At 44.3% G+C, this 14,677-nt stretch overlaps 1 protein-coding gene across 1 annotated transcript; it reads right to left on the reverse strand.

The window, feature by feature from the left end:
- Positions 1-5,552: 5,552 nt before the first annotated feature.
- On the reverse strand, positions 5,553-13,732 carry LOC142999313 (cilium assembly protein DZIP1-like). Its single transcript, XM_076148805.1, has 15 exons — positions 13,247-13,732; positions 12,921-13,005; positions 12,463-12,578; positions 12,230-12,364; positions 11,953-12,015; positions 11,800-11,857; positions 10,385-10,455; positions 10,048-10,096; positions 9,909-9,959; positions 8,230-8,405; positions 7,928-8,132; positions 7,547-7,706; positions 6,974-7,339; positions 5,769-5,901; positions 5,553-5,645 (listed from the first exon to the last, which is right to left on the reverse strand). The coding sequence occupies exons 1-15, from the start codon at positions 13,730-13,732 to the stop codon at positions 5,553-5,555; spliced, it is 2,247 nt and encodes a 748-aa protein (XP_076004920.1).
- Positions 13,733-14,677: the final 945 nt, after the last annotated feature.

The raw sequence follows: 14,677 nt of genomic DNA on the forward strand, positions 1-14,677 counted from the left end.
TATGCATGCATGTTTTATTGGTTGCATAGACGTTTCCAATACAAAATCTCAAATCCCAGCCTTTTGGTTTGGGCTCAGGTGCTGGTGACGCCACACTCACTGAAAACAGAAAACGATGACTGTGTTAGGTTCAGTGTCCAATAGAAAACAGCACACATCATCATAAAGCAGCTACCATGGGATTCATACCTGGTCCCTCAACTGTTTAGGTGGATGGATTTGAGGAAATGGTCCTAATCTGTGAGATGAGAGAAAAACAACAGACCTCACTTGAACACAGCTGTATGTGGACCATAAGGAAACCATTTGCTGTTCGCCGGGAATTGTAACAGAAACGGCGTATTTAAAAGAAAATGTGTGAACCTGTCAGATAAACGGTATCAACTGAGGTTTGATGGTTTGCTCCTTCTCTTGCAGCCTCCTCCCCATCTCCCTGGGCTCTCAGGCTGTGCTCCAGCGTGCTGCTCAGCTTGAGATTTAGCTGGAGGAAACAAGATGTTGGGGCTGTGAGATGTTGTGTGAATGGATATTTACAGCTGCTGTAACGCCACAATCATTGCCATGACACACAATGTAATGACACAAATACCTGATTGATGTCCGCCTCATGCTGTAACCTCATGTCTTGCACTCTGGTTTCCCACTTTTTATCCTTGAGGAGCATATTGAAAGCGTGTTATGATACATGCAGAATGTATTTCTTTATTTGCAGGTTGTAAAATGTGATTTATCTGCTGAACCGACCTGTTTCTTCAGTTGTTGCTCCAGCTTTTGGATGGCCTGGGCCTGCATCTCTTTGTAGGCGTCCAGGTCTCTCTCTAGCTGTGCTTGAACAGGACTGGCTGCTCTGGCACGCTTGGAGGTGTGGTTTGCATCCTATGAATGAAAATGAAATGTTAATAGACAAATGGCATGTTAATACACACAACAGTGCTGAGATGCTTCAGTGTGTGTGTACTCCTGCGCTCAGTTTCATACATTTTGATGCTGCACATTTTGGCCGATGAGAGTCTCCATGTCCCTGCGTATGCCATCCCTGACATCACTTGCATTCCTTTCCATGCGCGTGATCTCCTCAACCTTGAAGTGCTCCAGCTGTCTCAGCAGGTCCTTGTGCATGCATTGCTGCCCTTTGTCCTGGACAAATAATAGGTCAACATTGTGTAAACGCATCCATGCCGCACATAGCACCTATGAATAATACTGAGCATTATCTTGTTGTCATGGTGTCATCATCTATGTCCTGTTAAAGCTACCAGGTTCTGCTGCTGCTGAACAATCTGCTCTTTCAGATTAGTGATCTCCATCTTGACGATTCCAAGTTGAGATTTCCATTCCAAGTCCCGCACGTAAGACTGGAAAACAACAAGATAGAAGAGATTATTCATGGAATGCGAGGGGGAAAAGTGTTTTTTGGAAGATATATCCTCAGATGGCTGGAAGCTACAGCCATGAGGTGTTTGTCTTTCACCTATTTCTTTTCTGGTGAAAATAATGTATCCTACTTTTTCCTCATTTATTCATATTCTCCCCCTCAGCCTGCTGGACTTACGTAGCTCATGCTGGATTGGGTGGTGTCGCCGCCTGTGCCTAAGAAGGAAAATGGTGGAGGGAACATTTATCAGGATAATGATACTACAGTGACTTATATATACAGCAGTGATGTCATCAAAATAACATTGATGTCATAAAACCTTACAAGGTGATGTCATTTAATTCACAAGGAAATGTCATCTGATAAGAAAGTTCATCTGTGTTGTCATGCTTACACACGCATGACTAAATATGATTAATCTTTGGCTGTTACCATCACATTTTGGCAAAACTACTCTTAATGTCAATGAACTATTAAACTCATTTCTTGTGATTCTTCCTTGCTTTCATTTTTTCTTCTGAATTCATCTTCCTCACACTTCTCTGTGGCTGTGGCTACTTTAGGGCTTTGTCTCATTTATGTACGTCAATACAACAAACACCAGGGCACAAGCCTGCAGGCTTCAGTTGGGTTGTGCGGGAGATGAGATTCACCTGCTCCCATTCACTGATGAACTTTAGAAGCTGGTATCAGTCCCTAACACTCTCTCTCCCCTGGCAGCCATTTTGGTTTGGTTCTCTTGGGTTCCATTTTAGTTTGATGCTTTCTCGAAATTTCTTTGTTTCTTCTTCATCTCTGAGACACAGATGAAGATGAAAGTCGATCAACCAGGTTTGGGGTAGGGTGTTCCGGTACCAGGTACACTTATGAGCCACCCTATGTTCAAACATGTTCGTTATGACCAGACCAAGAGAAGTCCAATTACAAAGCACCACTCTGGTTATATCTAGCTGGTATCGTTCCACCTCCCGCTCCATCACATTAAGGTGGTGATTCTTTGACATTCAGTAATGTAGAATAGACGAATACTGCATCACATATTTCTAAAATAAAAAGCAAAAATGCAGATTTATCTAATTGCTTACACAGCCATTCTGAAGACATAAAAATGTTTTTGTGGGAATTAAATGTGACTTTGTGATGAAACTCAGGATGCATTTCTATTAAACAATAGTGAAATCCTTATCAGGGCCTTGGGCCCATCTCCATTATAGAACTGTGATTATAATATAAACAGCTAGCAAGCAAGATCATATAAAGATTGTTCATGTGAACAAAGCATGATATTGATTTGAGAAATGGTTATTCGTTTCTAGATTGAAGTGGATGTTGACATTTTCAACATAATAAAACAAAAATCAAGTTTGCTATGCATGCATGTTTTATTGGTTGCATAGACGTTTCCAATACAAAATCTCAAATCCCAGCCTTTTGGTTTGGGCTCAGGCGCTGGTGACACCACACTCACTGAAAACAGAAAAAGATGACTGTGTTAGGTTCAGTGTCCAATAGAGAACAACACACATCATCATAAAGCAGCTACCATGGGATTCATACCTGGTCCCTCAACTGTTTAGGTGGATGGATTTGAGGAAATGGTCCTAATCTTTGAGATGAGAGAAAAACAACACTTGAACACAGCTGTATGTGGACCATGAGGAAACCATCTGCTGTTGGCAGGTAAGTACAGAAACGGCGTATCTAAGGGCAAAGATGTACCTGTCAAATACACAGTAACCTCAGCTAAGGTTTGATGGTTTGCTACTTCTCTTGCAGCCTCCTTCCCATCTCTTCCCACAGCCTCCTCCCCATCTCCCTGGGCTCTCAGGCTGTGCTCCAGCGTGCTGCTCAGCTTGAGATTTAGCTGGAGGAAACAAGATGTTGGGGCTGTGAGATGTTGTGTGAATGGATATTTACAGCTGCTGTAACGCCACAATCATTGCCATGACACACAATGTAATGACACAAATACCTGATTGATGTCCGCCTCATGCTGAAACCTCATGTCTTGCACTCTGGTTTCCCACTTTTTATCCTTGAGGAGCATATTGAAAGCGTGTTATGATACATGCGGAAATTTGCAGGTTGTAAAATACGATTTATCTGCTGAACCGACCTGTTTCTTCAGTTGTTGCTCCAGCTTTTGGATGGCCTGGGCCTGCATCTCTTTGTAGGCGTCCAGGTCTCTCTCTTGCTGTGCTTGAACAGGACTGGCTGCTCTGGCACGCTTGGAGGTGCGGTTTGCATCCTATGAATGAAAATGGAATGTTAATAGACAAATGGCATGTTAATACACACAACAGTGCTAAGATGCTTCAGTGTGTGTGTACTCCTGCGCTCAGTTTCATACATTTTGATGCTGCACATTGCGGCTGATGAGAGTCTCCATGTCCCTGCGTATGCCATCCCTGACTTCACCTGCCTTCCTATCCGCACGTGAGCTCTGCTCAGCCTTAAAGTGCTCCAGCTGTCTTAGCAGGTCCTTGTGCACAGATTGCTGCCCTTTGTCCTGAACAAATAGGTCAACATTGTGTAAACGCATCCATGCCGCACATAGCACCTACCAGGCTCACACATCGTCGCAGATCCACTAACAAAACAGTGTCTTATCAGTTTTCTAGCTTGTGAATGTAGTAAAAGAAGCTTATGAATAGTACTGAGCATGATCTTGTTGTCATGGTGTCATCATCTATGTCCTGTTAAAGCTACCAGGGTCTGTTGCTGCTGAACAATTTGCTCTTTCAGATTAGTGATCTCCGTCTTGACCACTCTCATTTGAGATCTCCAATCCAAGTCCCGCTCGTACAGCTGGGAAACAGTTACATACACACAAAATGAACAACAACAAGAAGAAAGAAGAGATTATTCATGGAATGTGAGAGGGAAAAGTGTTGTCTGAAGGTTAGCTGAAAGCTACATCCATGAGGTGTCTGTGGCTTTCATTTTTTTCTTTTTTTAAAATAATGTATCCTACTTTTCCTCATTTATTCATATTCTCCCCCTCAGCCTGCTGGACTTACATAGCTCATGCTGGATCGGGTGGTGCCGCCGCCTGTGCCTAAGAAGGAAAATGGTGGAGGGAACATTGATCAGGATATAGATACTACAGTGACTTTTATATACAGCAGTGATGTCATCAAAATAACATTGATGTCATCCATCTCCTCCTGCAGCCTCCTTTCTAACTCCTCCTGCATCCTCTTTTCCATCTCCGACTGCAGTCTCCTATCCACATTTATCATAATATAGATACTACAGTGACTTTCATATCGATAGCACAGCATGGATATCATCAAAATATTATTGATGTCATAAAACCTTACAAGGTGATGTCATTAAATTCACAAGGAAATGTCATCGCTACACTCTTAAATATAGTTCATCTTTGGATGTTACCATGTCCATGTCCATGAACTATTAAACTAATTTCTTATGATTCTGGCCTTTCCATCATCGGCCTTGAGCTGTGGCTACTTTAGGGCTTTGTCAACGTTCAATCCTCGTGTATGTACGTCAATACAACCAACACCAAGGCACACTGCCTGCAGGCTTCAGTTGGGTTGTTTCTTATTCACCAATGACGGTTTTTTTTTTCGTTTCAATGCTGATGTCAGTCCCTAACACTCACTCCCGTGGCAGCCATTTCGGTTTGGCTCTCTTGGGTTCCATTTGAGATGCTAGATGCATTCTCTAAATTTCCCCTTTGTTTCATCTTCATCTCTGAGACAGTTTGTGACGAAAGCGGTCTTGACATAAAATCGGCATAAAATTTGTACATTTTCTGTTTCTTGCCATCTCTGTGTATAAATCATAAATGGTTATAAGGTTGAGTGTTGTCTGGCTGGTGCACAGGCGGTTACTCACCCGTCAGCTGTTTCCCCAGGTGCCGTGTTGTCTCCGCCCTTAATGGCTACAGGTTAAACATTTGATCAGCAAAAAGTTATTACCTTCAACATGACACATTTGAACTACGAGCAGAAGTGCAGAAAGAACTGCTGATGGTCCAAAATGATGTAAAAATGCATCATTATAATTCTGAAGAGGCTGGTCATTGAAATTAGTTTCACCATAATAAAACAAACATTAAACATTCTATGTATTTCACTAAGTTTTTATTGCAAATGATTGTTAATATCTTCTCTACAAAAATCCCATCTCATGGCCTCACATCATATGTTCAGGTGCTGGTGCTAGACTCCGGGCTCTTCAGCGGTTCAGAGTACTCGAAGGAGGAGATCACACACTCACTGCTCTCTTCCTGATCAGTGTTCTGTCAAGAACACAGTAAGGAAAGTGCCACATTTGTAATGAAATCAACACGACTGAGCCCAACTTCTTCTGCTCTGCAGACGACACAGATGCAGCAAATGAAAAGGCTCGACTGCAATCTCACCAGGAGTTCCAGAACCTCGTCCTTCCTCTCTGCTAAGATGCTCACGCCCCCTGCTGGTTTCTTTGTTGACGTCTCCGCAAACTGCTCCTCCATTTTCCTGACTAGAGCATTGATTTTTTGATTTTGACCAAAAGCAGAAGAGAATTGATTACATATGTAAATATGGCTTAAATGAGTTTGTGTGGTTTGAATGAGTTGCTGGGAAGCTTAAACAAAATGAACAAAAGTATAAATGCAACACCTTTACCAAATGTAGAAATGTCAACTGAAATAGATTCATTAGGCACGCTCTACAGATTTTATATAATTGATCACATAGAACATATCTTTGAGGTCTTATTTAAATTAATTGTAGCATTTAGATCTGGTTCTATGGAGGACTAAAAGTGCCAAAATTAAATAAATAAATACGCCATTAAATAATTAATTAAAAGTGTCATTAATTAATTAAATGTGTCAATAATTAATTAAATGTGTCATTAAATGTGAAATAATTGATTAAATAAAACAAGTCATACAATTAAAAAAAAACATTTAATTATTTCAGTGCACATTTAATTATTTCATAGTTCGTTGTTACAGCGAACCATGAATTAATTTTATCTGTCAAATGTACCCCTTCAAAGTTAGAGGGCGGGTTCTTACGCCTGATCGGTTACCCTGCACATCAAGTCAAGGCAAATCGATTCCAGGTAATGGATTGACGCAAAGCTTTAATAAATGCTTTACACGCTACATGCTCGGGGTCAGCAGGTCCTGCTTCCACATACTGTGCAAGGTCTAAAATATCTCTCACCAACTCTCTAAGAAGTTCACAGAGATCCTCCATCAACACAGCCGCCATGTTTAAAAAAACTTCTTCTACTTTCTGCTTCAAGGCAGACCAAAGCAGTGGATTAGACTAGATTCGCGTTAGCCCCGCCCACCGACTTTGATGGGCGAGGTTGACGGATAAAATTAATTCATGGTTCGCTGTAACACCGAACTATGAAATAATTAAATGTGCACTGAAATAATTAAATGTTTTTTTTAAATTGTATGACTTGTTTTATTAAATAAATTATTTCACATTTAATTAATTATTGACACTTTTAATTAATTATTTAATGGCGTATTTATTTATCTAATTTTGGCACTTTTAGTCCTCCATATTGGTTCAGTGTGTAACAAAATTTCATTTGGATCGTCTTATGTTGATGCAAGCTTTTGTCTTGTTCATTTTACCTGTCTGGTCTTTGTAAATCTGAAGCTGCCTGGGGTCGATCTCCTGCAGCTCGTTGACTTCTGACCAGTCGATATCAATGTCCGTCATTCTGGCGGCCGTCTTGGTAGGGACACTTGAGCGCTCCCTTGACTTCAGGCGGCGGTACATGGAGGATTGCTTGGCCGGAGGAGCCCGTCTGGACTGGACTGGACTGATCATCCTTGGTCTCATCTGGACCCGCGTGGCCTGGATTTGCTTGGGTTGGGGAGATTTGGCCCTCGGATACCGATGGTGCTTTTGTGGTTGCTCTTCCTCTGTGTCTGACTCATCCTCATCAGATTCGCCATCTGAACTGAACAGAGGAGTCCTGAGGAAACACAGACAGGCGATGATGCAATACACTCACATTATTTGTTTGAAATCAAATTACTAAAAATATTAACAAAGTGTCTGGACTTCTGTGATCTGATACATCAAGAACAACATAATGTTTAAAAATGACAATAGTACATGTCTCCACCCCAAACTGATCAGACTATTTCATTTTATTTATATATTGGACCAGTTTCCATACTTAGATGTGAAGACCTGTGCAGCGGACTTGGTGTTAGGCCCGGACGTCTTGGGCATGGTGCTGGTCCTCGTCCTTGGTGCCGGCTGGGTGACCCATGGTCCAGACATATCCTGGGTGGCCCTGGAGGGGAGGCTACTGGATCGAGGTCTGATCTGCACCACTACAGGACAGAACAAAAAGATACTCAGTTAGCGGATCAGTCGCAGAGTTAAACCTCGGCTTACGTGATCGAGGCTCGTGCAGCGAACATCTTATGAGCTTACAGCTAAAGCTTTAGACAGATGATACAATTACTTCAAACTCATTTAATGTTATTGCGATGAGAATGTGGATGGTAGTGATTTGAGCAGAGTCCGATGCCGTTTCAGCTCTAGAAAGCACCTTGAACTGAACGCTTGGCTCTTGGCTGCAGCTCTGAGGGAGAACTTCCGCCTCCTCTCCGCCCTCTCAGTCGCTGCTCCATGAGGTTGGTCAGATCCTCCCGGTGCCGCCCATAGTTGGGCATCCCATTGACAACATTCCTCCGCTCTGACCGCACCTTGGCCATGATGGAATTGAGCTCTTTCTTTGCCAGACCGGCCTGACCCTGAGAGGGAGAAGAGAGAGAACTCAGCCATGAAATAAACTACATTTGGAGAGGATTTACTTTCTCCACTCAGTAGAACTTTCAATATGTTGCGTACCATTTTGACCCCCAGTTTTTCTAGCTTCTCATCAAGCGTTTGCTCCACGGCCGGCCGCATGTTTTCATTGATTTCAGAGCTCCTTTTTCCGTTGCTGATGGTCGCCCTCTGCTTCTTCTCTATTATGAGAACCGATTTCTTCTCCACTGGCCTCCTTTCGGAGACGCTGCTTGTGTCTGTAAAACACATTTTGATTTGTTTAGTTTTTACTCAATTAGAAATTGGGGTGCTGATTCAAAACAGTAGTGGATTGTGAAAATGAGAGAGGACATTAACATGCACATGTGACAGCAAGCTCCATGCTACAGGTCAAGTCAGACAGAGTGGAATGATTTGCAATAATGAATGCATTGGAGTAGACAGAAGAGGAGAAGAGACTGCATATTAAAAAGAAACGGACCTCGCCATATCATCCTTGTGGTAATGGCATGGTTGAGAGATTTAACAGAACTTTCAAAGAACAGTTGGCTCAGGTCATAAATGCCTCAGGTGGCGAATGGGACCAGTACTTACCATCTGTAGGACTTTCTTTTAACGCAACACCCCATTCCAGCACAGGCTATTCACCATATTTCCTTGCCCATGGTAGAGAGCCTCGCTTACCTGCAGATGTGCATCTCTCCACACCAGCGTTGTCAAAACTATGGGTCAGAACTGGTGGAGAGACTTGACACTGCTTTTCGCATGGTTTGCTCTCCTTGTGATGAGCAGCAGTTGAAGCATGAGCATTACTACAACGCACATACAAGATTTAAACCCTATCAGTGTGGGGATCTTGTGTGGGTGGAGGTCCCCACAACACAAAGATGAAAACTGGAACCAAACTGGAGTGGACCTTTTGAAGTTGTCTCTTCAGATGACAGTGGACTGCTTCACAGGATATTGGATTTGAGGAAGCCCCAATTGGATTTTAAGACTATTCATTATGATCGTTTGAAGCCCTATCGGTCTTCTGGTGGTACACACTTGAAATGCTTCCCCCTTCTTCAGGTGGACAATCCTCCACTCTTCACTACGGTGGATGGCCAAGGGATAATCTTCCCAGATATTCAGCATTATCAGGTTCTCTCTCCTTGAATCACAGATTTCCTGACACAAGGCCAGACTCTGCCCCTGTTTGCCCTTCACTGCCCCTGCTGCGTAGACCCCCAGATGGGGTCCCTAGAGTACAGGCCCCAGCAGTCACTCCTTTACAAGCTGATCGGGCACAGTACTCTGAGACACAATCTACTCGTTCTGCCCAGGTGGTTCGGCAGCCACAGCGATTAATGCTGTAAAAATTATTTCCAATTCAACAAATATATTCTGAAACTCTTAATGGTTTAGATGTATTGTGGAAATGTTTATGGTGTGTATTGTTTGAAAACCGGGTGTTTTTGTTAACTTGTTGGAACTTGATCTAGTAATGATATTGTCTTCTGTTTATGGGAAGGTCTGACGTTAAGGTTGAATACCTGTTGTGAAAGTTATTTTAATACATTTATAAGGGACTAGTGATCTGTCCATAGGAACGTTAATTGTAGAGTGCTAAGGACGGGGGAGTATTTTAGGCAAGGCACGGTTAATGCCGAGTTAATAAAGACAAAAGAAGGAGAAGTAGTCCCGTGCCTTGCTTGACACCAACCCAAAGAAGAAGAGCCTCAAAGATACTAATAATATCTGTCCGTACACTAACTTACCCAGTACAACTCTCTTTGGTTTAGGCTCCGGTGCTGGGGCAGCGACCCTCACTGAAAACAGAAAATGATGACTGTGTTAGGTTCAGTGTCCTACTGAGAACAACAAACCTCAGCAAAAGCAGCTTAATGGGATTCATACCTGGAACCTCAACTATTCTGGTGGGTGGATTTGAGGAAATGGTCCTAATCTGTGAGATGAGAGGAAAAACAACAGACTCACTTGAACACAGCTGTATGTGGAGCGTGAGGAAACCATCTGCTGTCTACCGGGAATTTACAGAATGTACAGGAAAATGTGCAGTCTGAACCTGTCAAATATACGGTATCATCATTTCACACTACAACACAATCAGCAGCTCAATGAATGAATGAATACAGGATATCCTCAACAAGGGCCGACCCCACAGCTCCTTTCCTCCCCGACAGAAAACACATTCTGCAGCGATAATTGTGCGAGGATGAGTGTGTGTCAGGACCTGCTCCCTCAGAGCCTTGATGGTTTGCTCCTTCACTTGCAGCGTCCTTCCCATCTCCTCCTGTGGCCTCTTTTCCATCTCCACCTGCAGCGTCCTTCCCATCTCCTCCTGTGGCCTCTTTCCCATCTCCACCTGCAGCGTCCTTTCAATCTCTTTCTGCGGCCTCCTTTTCATCTCCTCCCGCAGCTTCTTTTCCCGCTTCTCCTGCAGCCTCCCCTCCGCGTCTTCCTGCAGCCTCTTTTCTGTCTCTTCCTGCAGCTGCTTTTCCGTCTCTTCCTGCAGCCTATTTTCCGTCTCCTCCTGCAGCCTCTGTTCCGCCTCCTCCTGCAGCCTCTTTTCCGTCTCCTCCTGCAGCCTCTTTTCCGTCTCTTCCTTCAGCCTCTTCTCTGTCTCTTCCTGGAGCCTCTTTTCCGTCTCTTCCTTCAGCCTCTTTTCTGTCTCTTCCTGCAGCCTCTTTTCCAATTCCTCATGCAGCCTCTTTTCCATATCCTCATGCAGCCTCTTTTCCGTCTCCTCCTGCAGCCTCTTTTCCGTCTCCTCCTGCAGCCTCTTTTCCGTCTCTACCTGCAGCCTCTTTTCCGTCTCTACCTGCAGCCTCTTTTCCATCTCCTCCTGCAGCCTCTTTTCCATCTCCTCCTGCAGCCTCTTTTCCATCTCCTCATGCAGCCTCTTTTCCGTCTCCTCCTGCAGCCTCTTTACCGTCTCCTCCTGCAGCCTCTTTTCCGTCGCTTCCTGCAGCCTCTTTTCCGTCTCCTCCTGCAGCCTTTTTTCCAATTCCTCATGCAGCCTCTTTTCCAATTCCTCCTGCAGCCTCTTTTCCATCTCCTCATGCAGCCTCTTTTCCGTCTCCTCCTGCAGCCTCTTTTCCGTCTCCTCATGCAGCCTCTTTTCCGTCTCCTCTTGCAGCCTCTTTACCGTCTCTTCTTGCAGCCTCTTTTCCATCTCCTCATGCAGCCTCTTTACCGTCTCTTCTTGCAGCCTCCTTTCCAATTCCTCCTTCAGCCTCTTTTCCATCTCTTCCTGCAGCCTCTTTTCTGTCTCTTCCTGCAGCCTCTTTTCCGTCTCTTCCCTCAGCCTCTTTTCCATCTCTTCCTGCAGCCTCTTTTCCACCTCCTCCTGCAGCCTCTTTTCCAATTCCTCCTGCAGCCTCCTTTCCAATTCCTCCTTCAGCCTCTTTTCCATCTCCTCCTGCAGCCTCTTTTCCGTCTCTTCCTGCAGCCTCTTTTCCGTCTCTTCCCGTTGCCTCTTTTCCGTCTCTTCCCGCTGCCTCTTTGCCATCTCCTCCTGCAACCTCTTTTCCGTCTCTTCCTGCAGCCTCTTTCCCATTTCCTCCCGCTGCATCTTTTCCATCTCCAACTGCAGTCTCCTTTCCATTTCCTCCTGCAGCCTCCTTTCCATCTCCTCCTGCGCTCTCAGGCTGCGGTCCTTCTGCTTGCCCCCAGACAGCTGAATCCTGCCCAGCTCCTTTCTCAGCTGGAGGAAATGAGAGGAGCGTGTCGGGGCTGTAATATTTTGCGTGTATGGATATTTGCTTGTGATATAGCTGCACAATTAAATAACATAAATACCTGATTCATTTCAGTCTCATGTTGACCCTTCAGTTCTTGCAGCACAGATTCCCACTTGTTATCCTAGAAGAGAATATTTAAAGTGAGTTATGCCGTCTGTTTGGCTTGTGGGGATGTGAATATGTGGATGACTAAAATTCAGCATTAGAAAGGTAGTAAGGTCTTGTAAGGGTGAAACACATGCCATGTTTCTACACACTACAGTGCTAAGATGCTTCAATGCTTCTGCACTGATTATGAAGCTACTGAAGGCATTATGACAGGATCCGTTCCGTACATATTCTAACTGCACATGGCGGCTGTACATCTCCCTGCCGTCCTCCATCTTCCTGTCTGTGCGTGAAAACTCCTCAGCCTTGAAGCGCTTCATCTCTTTCAGCAATTTTCTGTGCATGGATTGCAGCTCTTTTTCCTGATAACAAAATAGGAGAATGTTGTGAAACCTCATCCATACAGCACCCTGGAGGCTCACAGGTACTGTATACTGAAACATAGGACTCCTTTTCCTACCTGAGCCGTTTTGGCTACCAGGGTCTGTTGTTGCTGAAAAATCTGCTCTTTCAGGTAAATAATCTCCGTCTTGAGGCTTTCAAGTTGAAACTTCCCCTCACCATTTGGCTGCACTTCTAGAAATGGTTACAGTAGCAAAACGAGCAAATGTTGTTGTTGCGATGAAAATCACCAAATTTTGCAGCTGAAATTTCCTGAACTTTGCGGCAAGTTTTGCAGTTTTCTTTTACCATTAATCACCACTTTTACACTTTTTATACACAAAGATGAAAGAGATCTTCATGTGTCACTAGGAAATGAGATTTCTGACACATCATTAGCATTCTAATCAACATCAATGTAAGCAAATTGAACTAGTTCTATTTGTAAGGCAACGTTCACAAAAGCCAGAATTAAGCACAGATACATCTGTTACTTTATTTCGTTCCGTGGTTAGTTTTTTTTCCTGCTTGACTTACGGATATCATACTTGTCCACGTGACGACGCTGCATGTGATTCTGGAGAAAAGCAGCATTGAGGAAAGCGATATCACAAAATGGACACTATAAATGAAACACAAAAGAGACCTGTGTTAGTAATACAACACAAACTAATTCATGAAAGAACAAGTACAAACTAGAATCACTCCTCAGTCACTCCTGATGTGCTTGATGGTAACTTCACCCACAACTCAAGGACCAATCAAAGCAGCTGATTCTGCTCCTTCCAGGCAGACTAACAGCATGTACATATGATGTAGACTTGCTCCCTGCAGACAGTAAATGCTCAGTGTGCTGTCAGTACCTTGTTGTTGCCGACGATCGGTGGTGTGAGAAAAGACGTCCGACTGCTAATGATCTTCTTACACTGTTTGAGCTCAGCCCTCAGTCCCTTTAACTTCTCCTCCTGCTTCTTCTTCTGGGCCAGGATCTGCTCGCATTCCTTGCCAGCAGCTACAAGTCTGTCCTCGCTTGCATGCAGGTCATGGGTCCTAGATACCTGGCAGTGATGGAGCCACTCCACCGTGAGCTGAGCCAGCCGCAAAAGCTTGACCAGAGCTGGATCCACTGGGGTGTGACACCGCTGGCATCGCTCCCCATCCAAGGTGCAGAAGGTCACAGTGCTTATGTGCTCCTGCAGGACATCCAGATCCAATTGTCTGATGACCTGGTCCACGTCTACTGCGTTTATGCGCCGCCAGTCCACACTCTCCCTCCGTGGACGGAACTTGAAGGGCTGGATGGAAGGGGAACTGATTGATGGAGTAGTGCCTGGCGGAGGAGCAGGCATGCTCCCTTAAAGGAGGGATGGCTCTGTGGAGATCCCTGCTGACTCAACAGGGACACCCTACCAGTATATGGCTCATGCCTAAGTCAAATGAATGAGAAAAACAAAGTTTAATTTTCAGTCCCAACCAAACCAAAATAAATGAAAACAAAAAGCTCAGCGGGAGAAAGATAGTTGCAGCTCCACTTTGTGTTCAGAACACAGCTACATGCAGAGGCCACGCCCCTTTCAGAAAGCGGTCAGCTGGTTTATAAGGGAAACACCGAAGAGCAGCAGCTGCTGCATCTCACCTCTACTCAACCATCTAAGTCTTACTTTGACCCAACAGTGATTACGTCCCTCTGCCCCGTGTTAACAAAGTAGCGCGGAAGAGACAAACTACACACACACGGTTCCTTTGCTCTCTGGGCAGCGCGCTTCATTGAAATCTGTGCGATCCGGTCCAAACCCGCATCAAGCTCAGAGTGCGTGAACCTTTTAGGAAGAACCTTTAGCTTTTTTCGAATCTGTGGAAATCCACTATATCCTGTTCTGAAAAACAAACTCCTTTCATCGTGTGTTACTGTGAAAAGTAATGACTAATTCAATCAGTCATATTTATTGGATATCTATCTTTAAGTTACAACAGTATCGCGTTTCATGCTTGACCACATTCATTAGTAAATACTCTTACCGAGTCGAACAGAAAACGCGAACGCGCTCATAACTTTCACAGCGCGCTTATATTTAAGAAATATGTGACGTCAAACAGATTGACGGCTATCAGCCCTACCTGACCTGACGCCAGATGACCCCTGACGTCACAGAACGGCACGTTTCACATTGTACCGCTTTAAAAGAGAGAACATCCCAGGTGAGCGCGTTCTCGTTTGTGCGCGCTTGGTCTAAATCACGGGTGGGCAACCTGTGGCTCCGGAGGGAAAGAGAAATACAATTTTTAAAAGTGGT

Source organism: Genypterus blacodes, unplaced genomic scaffold (genome assembly GCF_046128005.1).
Source record: "Genypterus blacodes isolate CSIRO-AG114 ecotype Tasmania unplaced genomic scaffold, CSIRO-AGI_Gbla_v1 ptg000043l_1, whole genome shotgun sequence".
Lineage (NCBI taxonomy): Eukaryota > Metazoa > Chordata > Actinopteri > Ophidiiformes > Ophidiidae > Genypterus > Genypterus blacodes.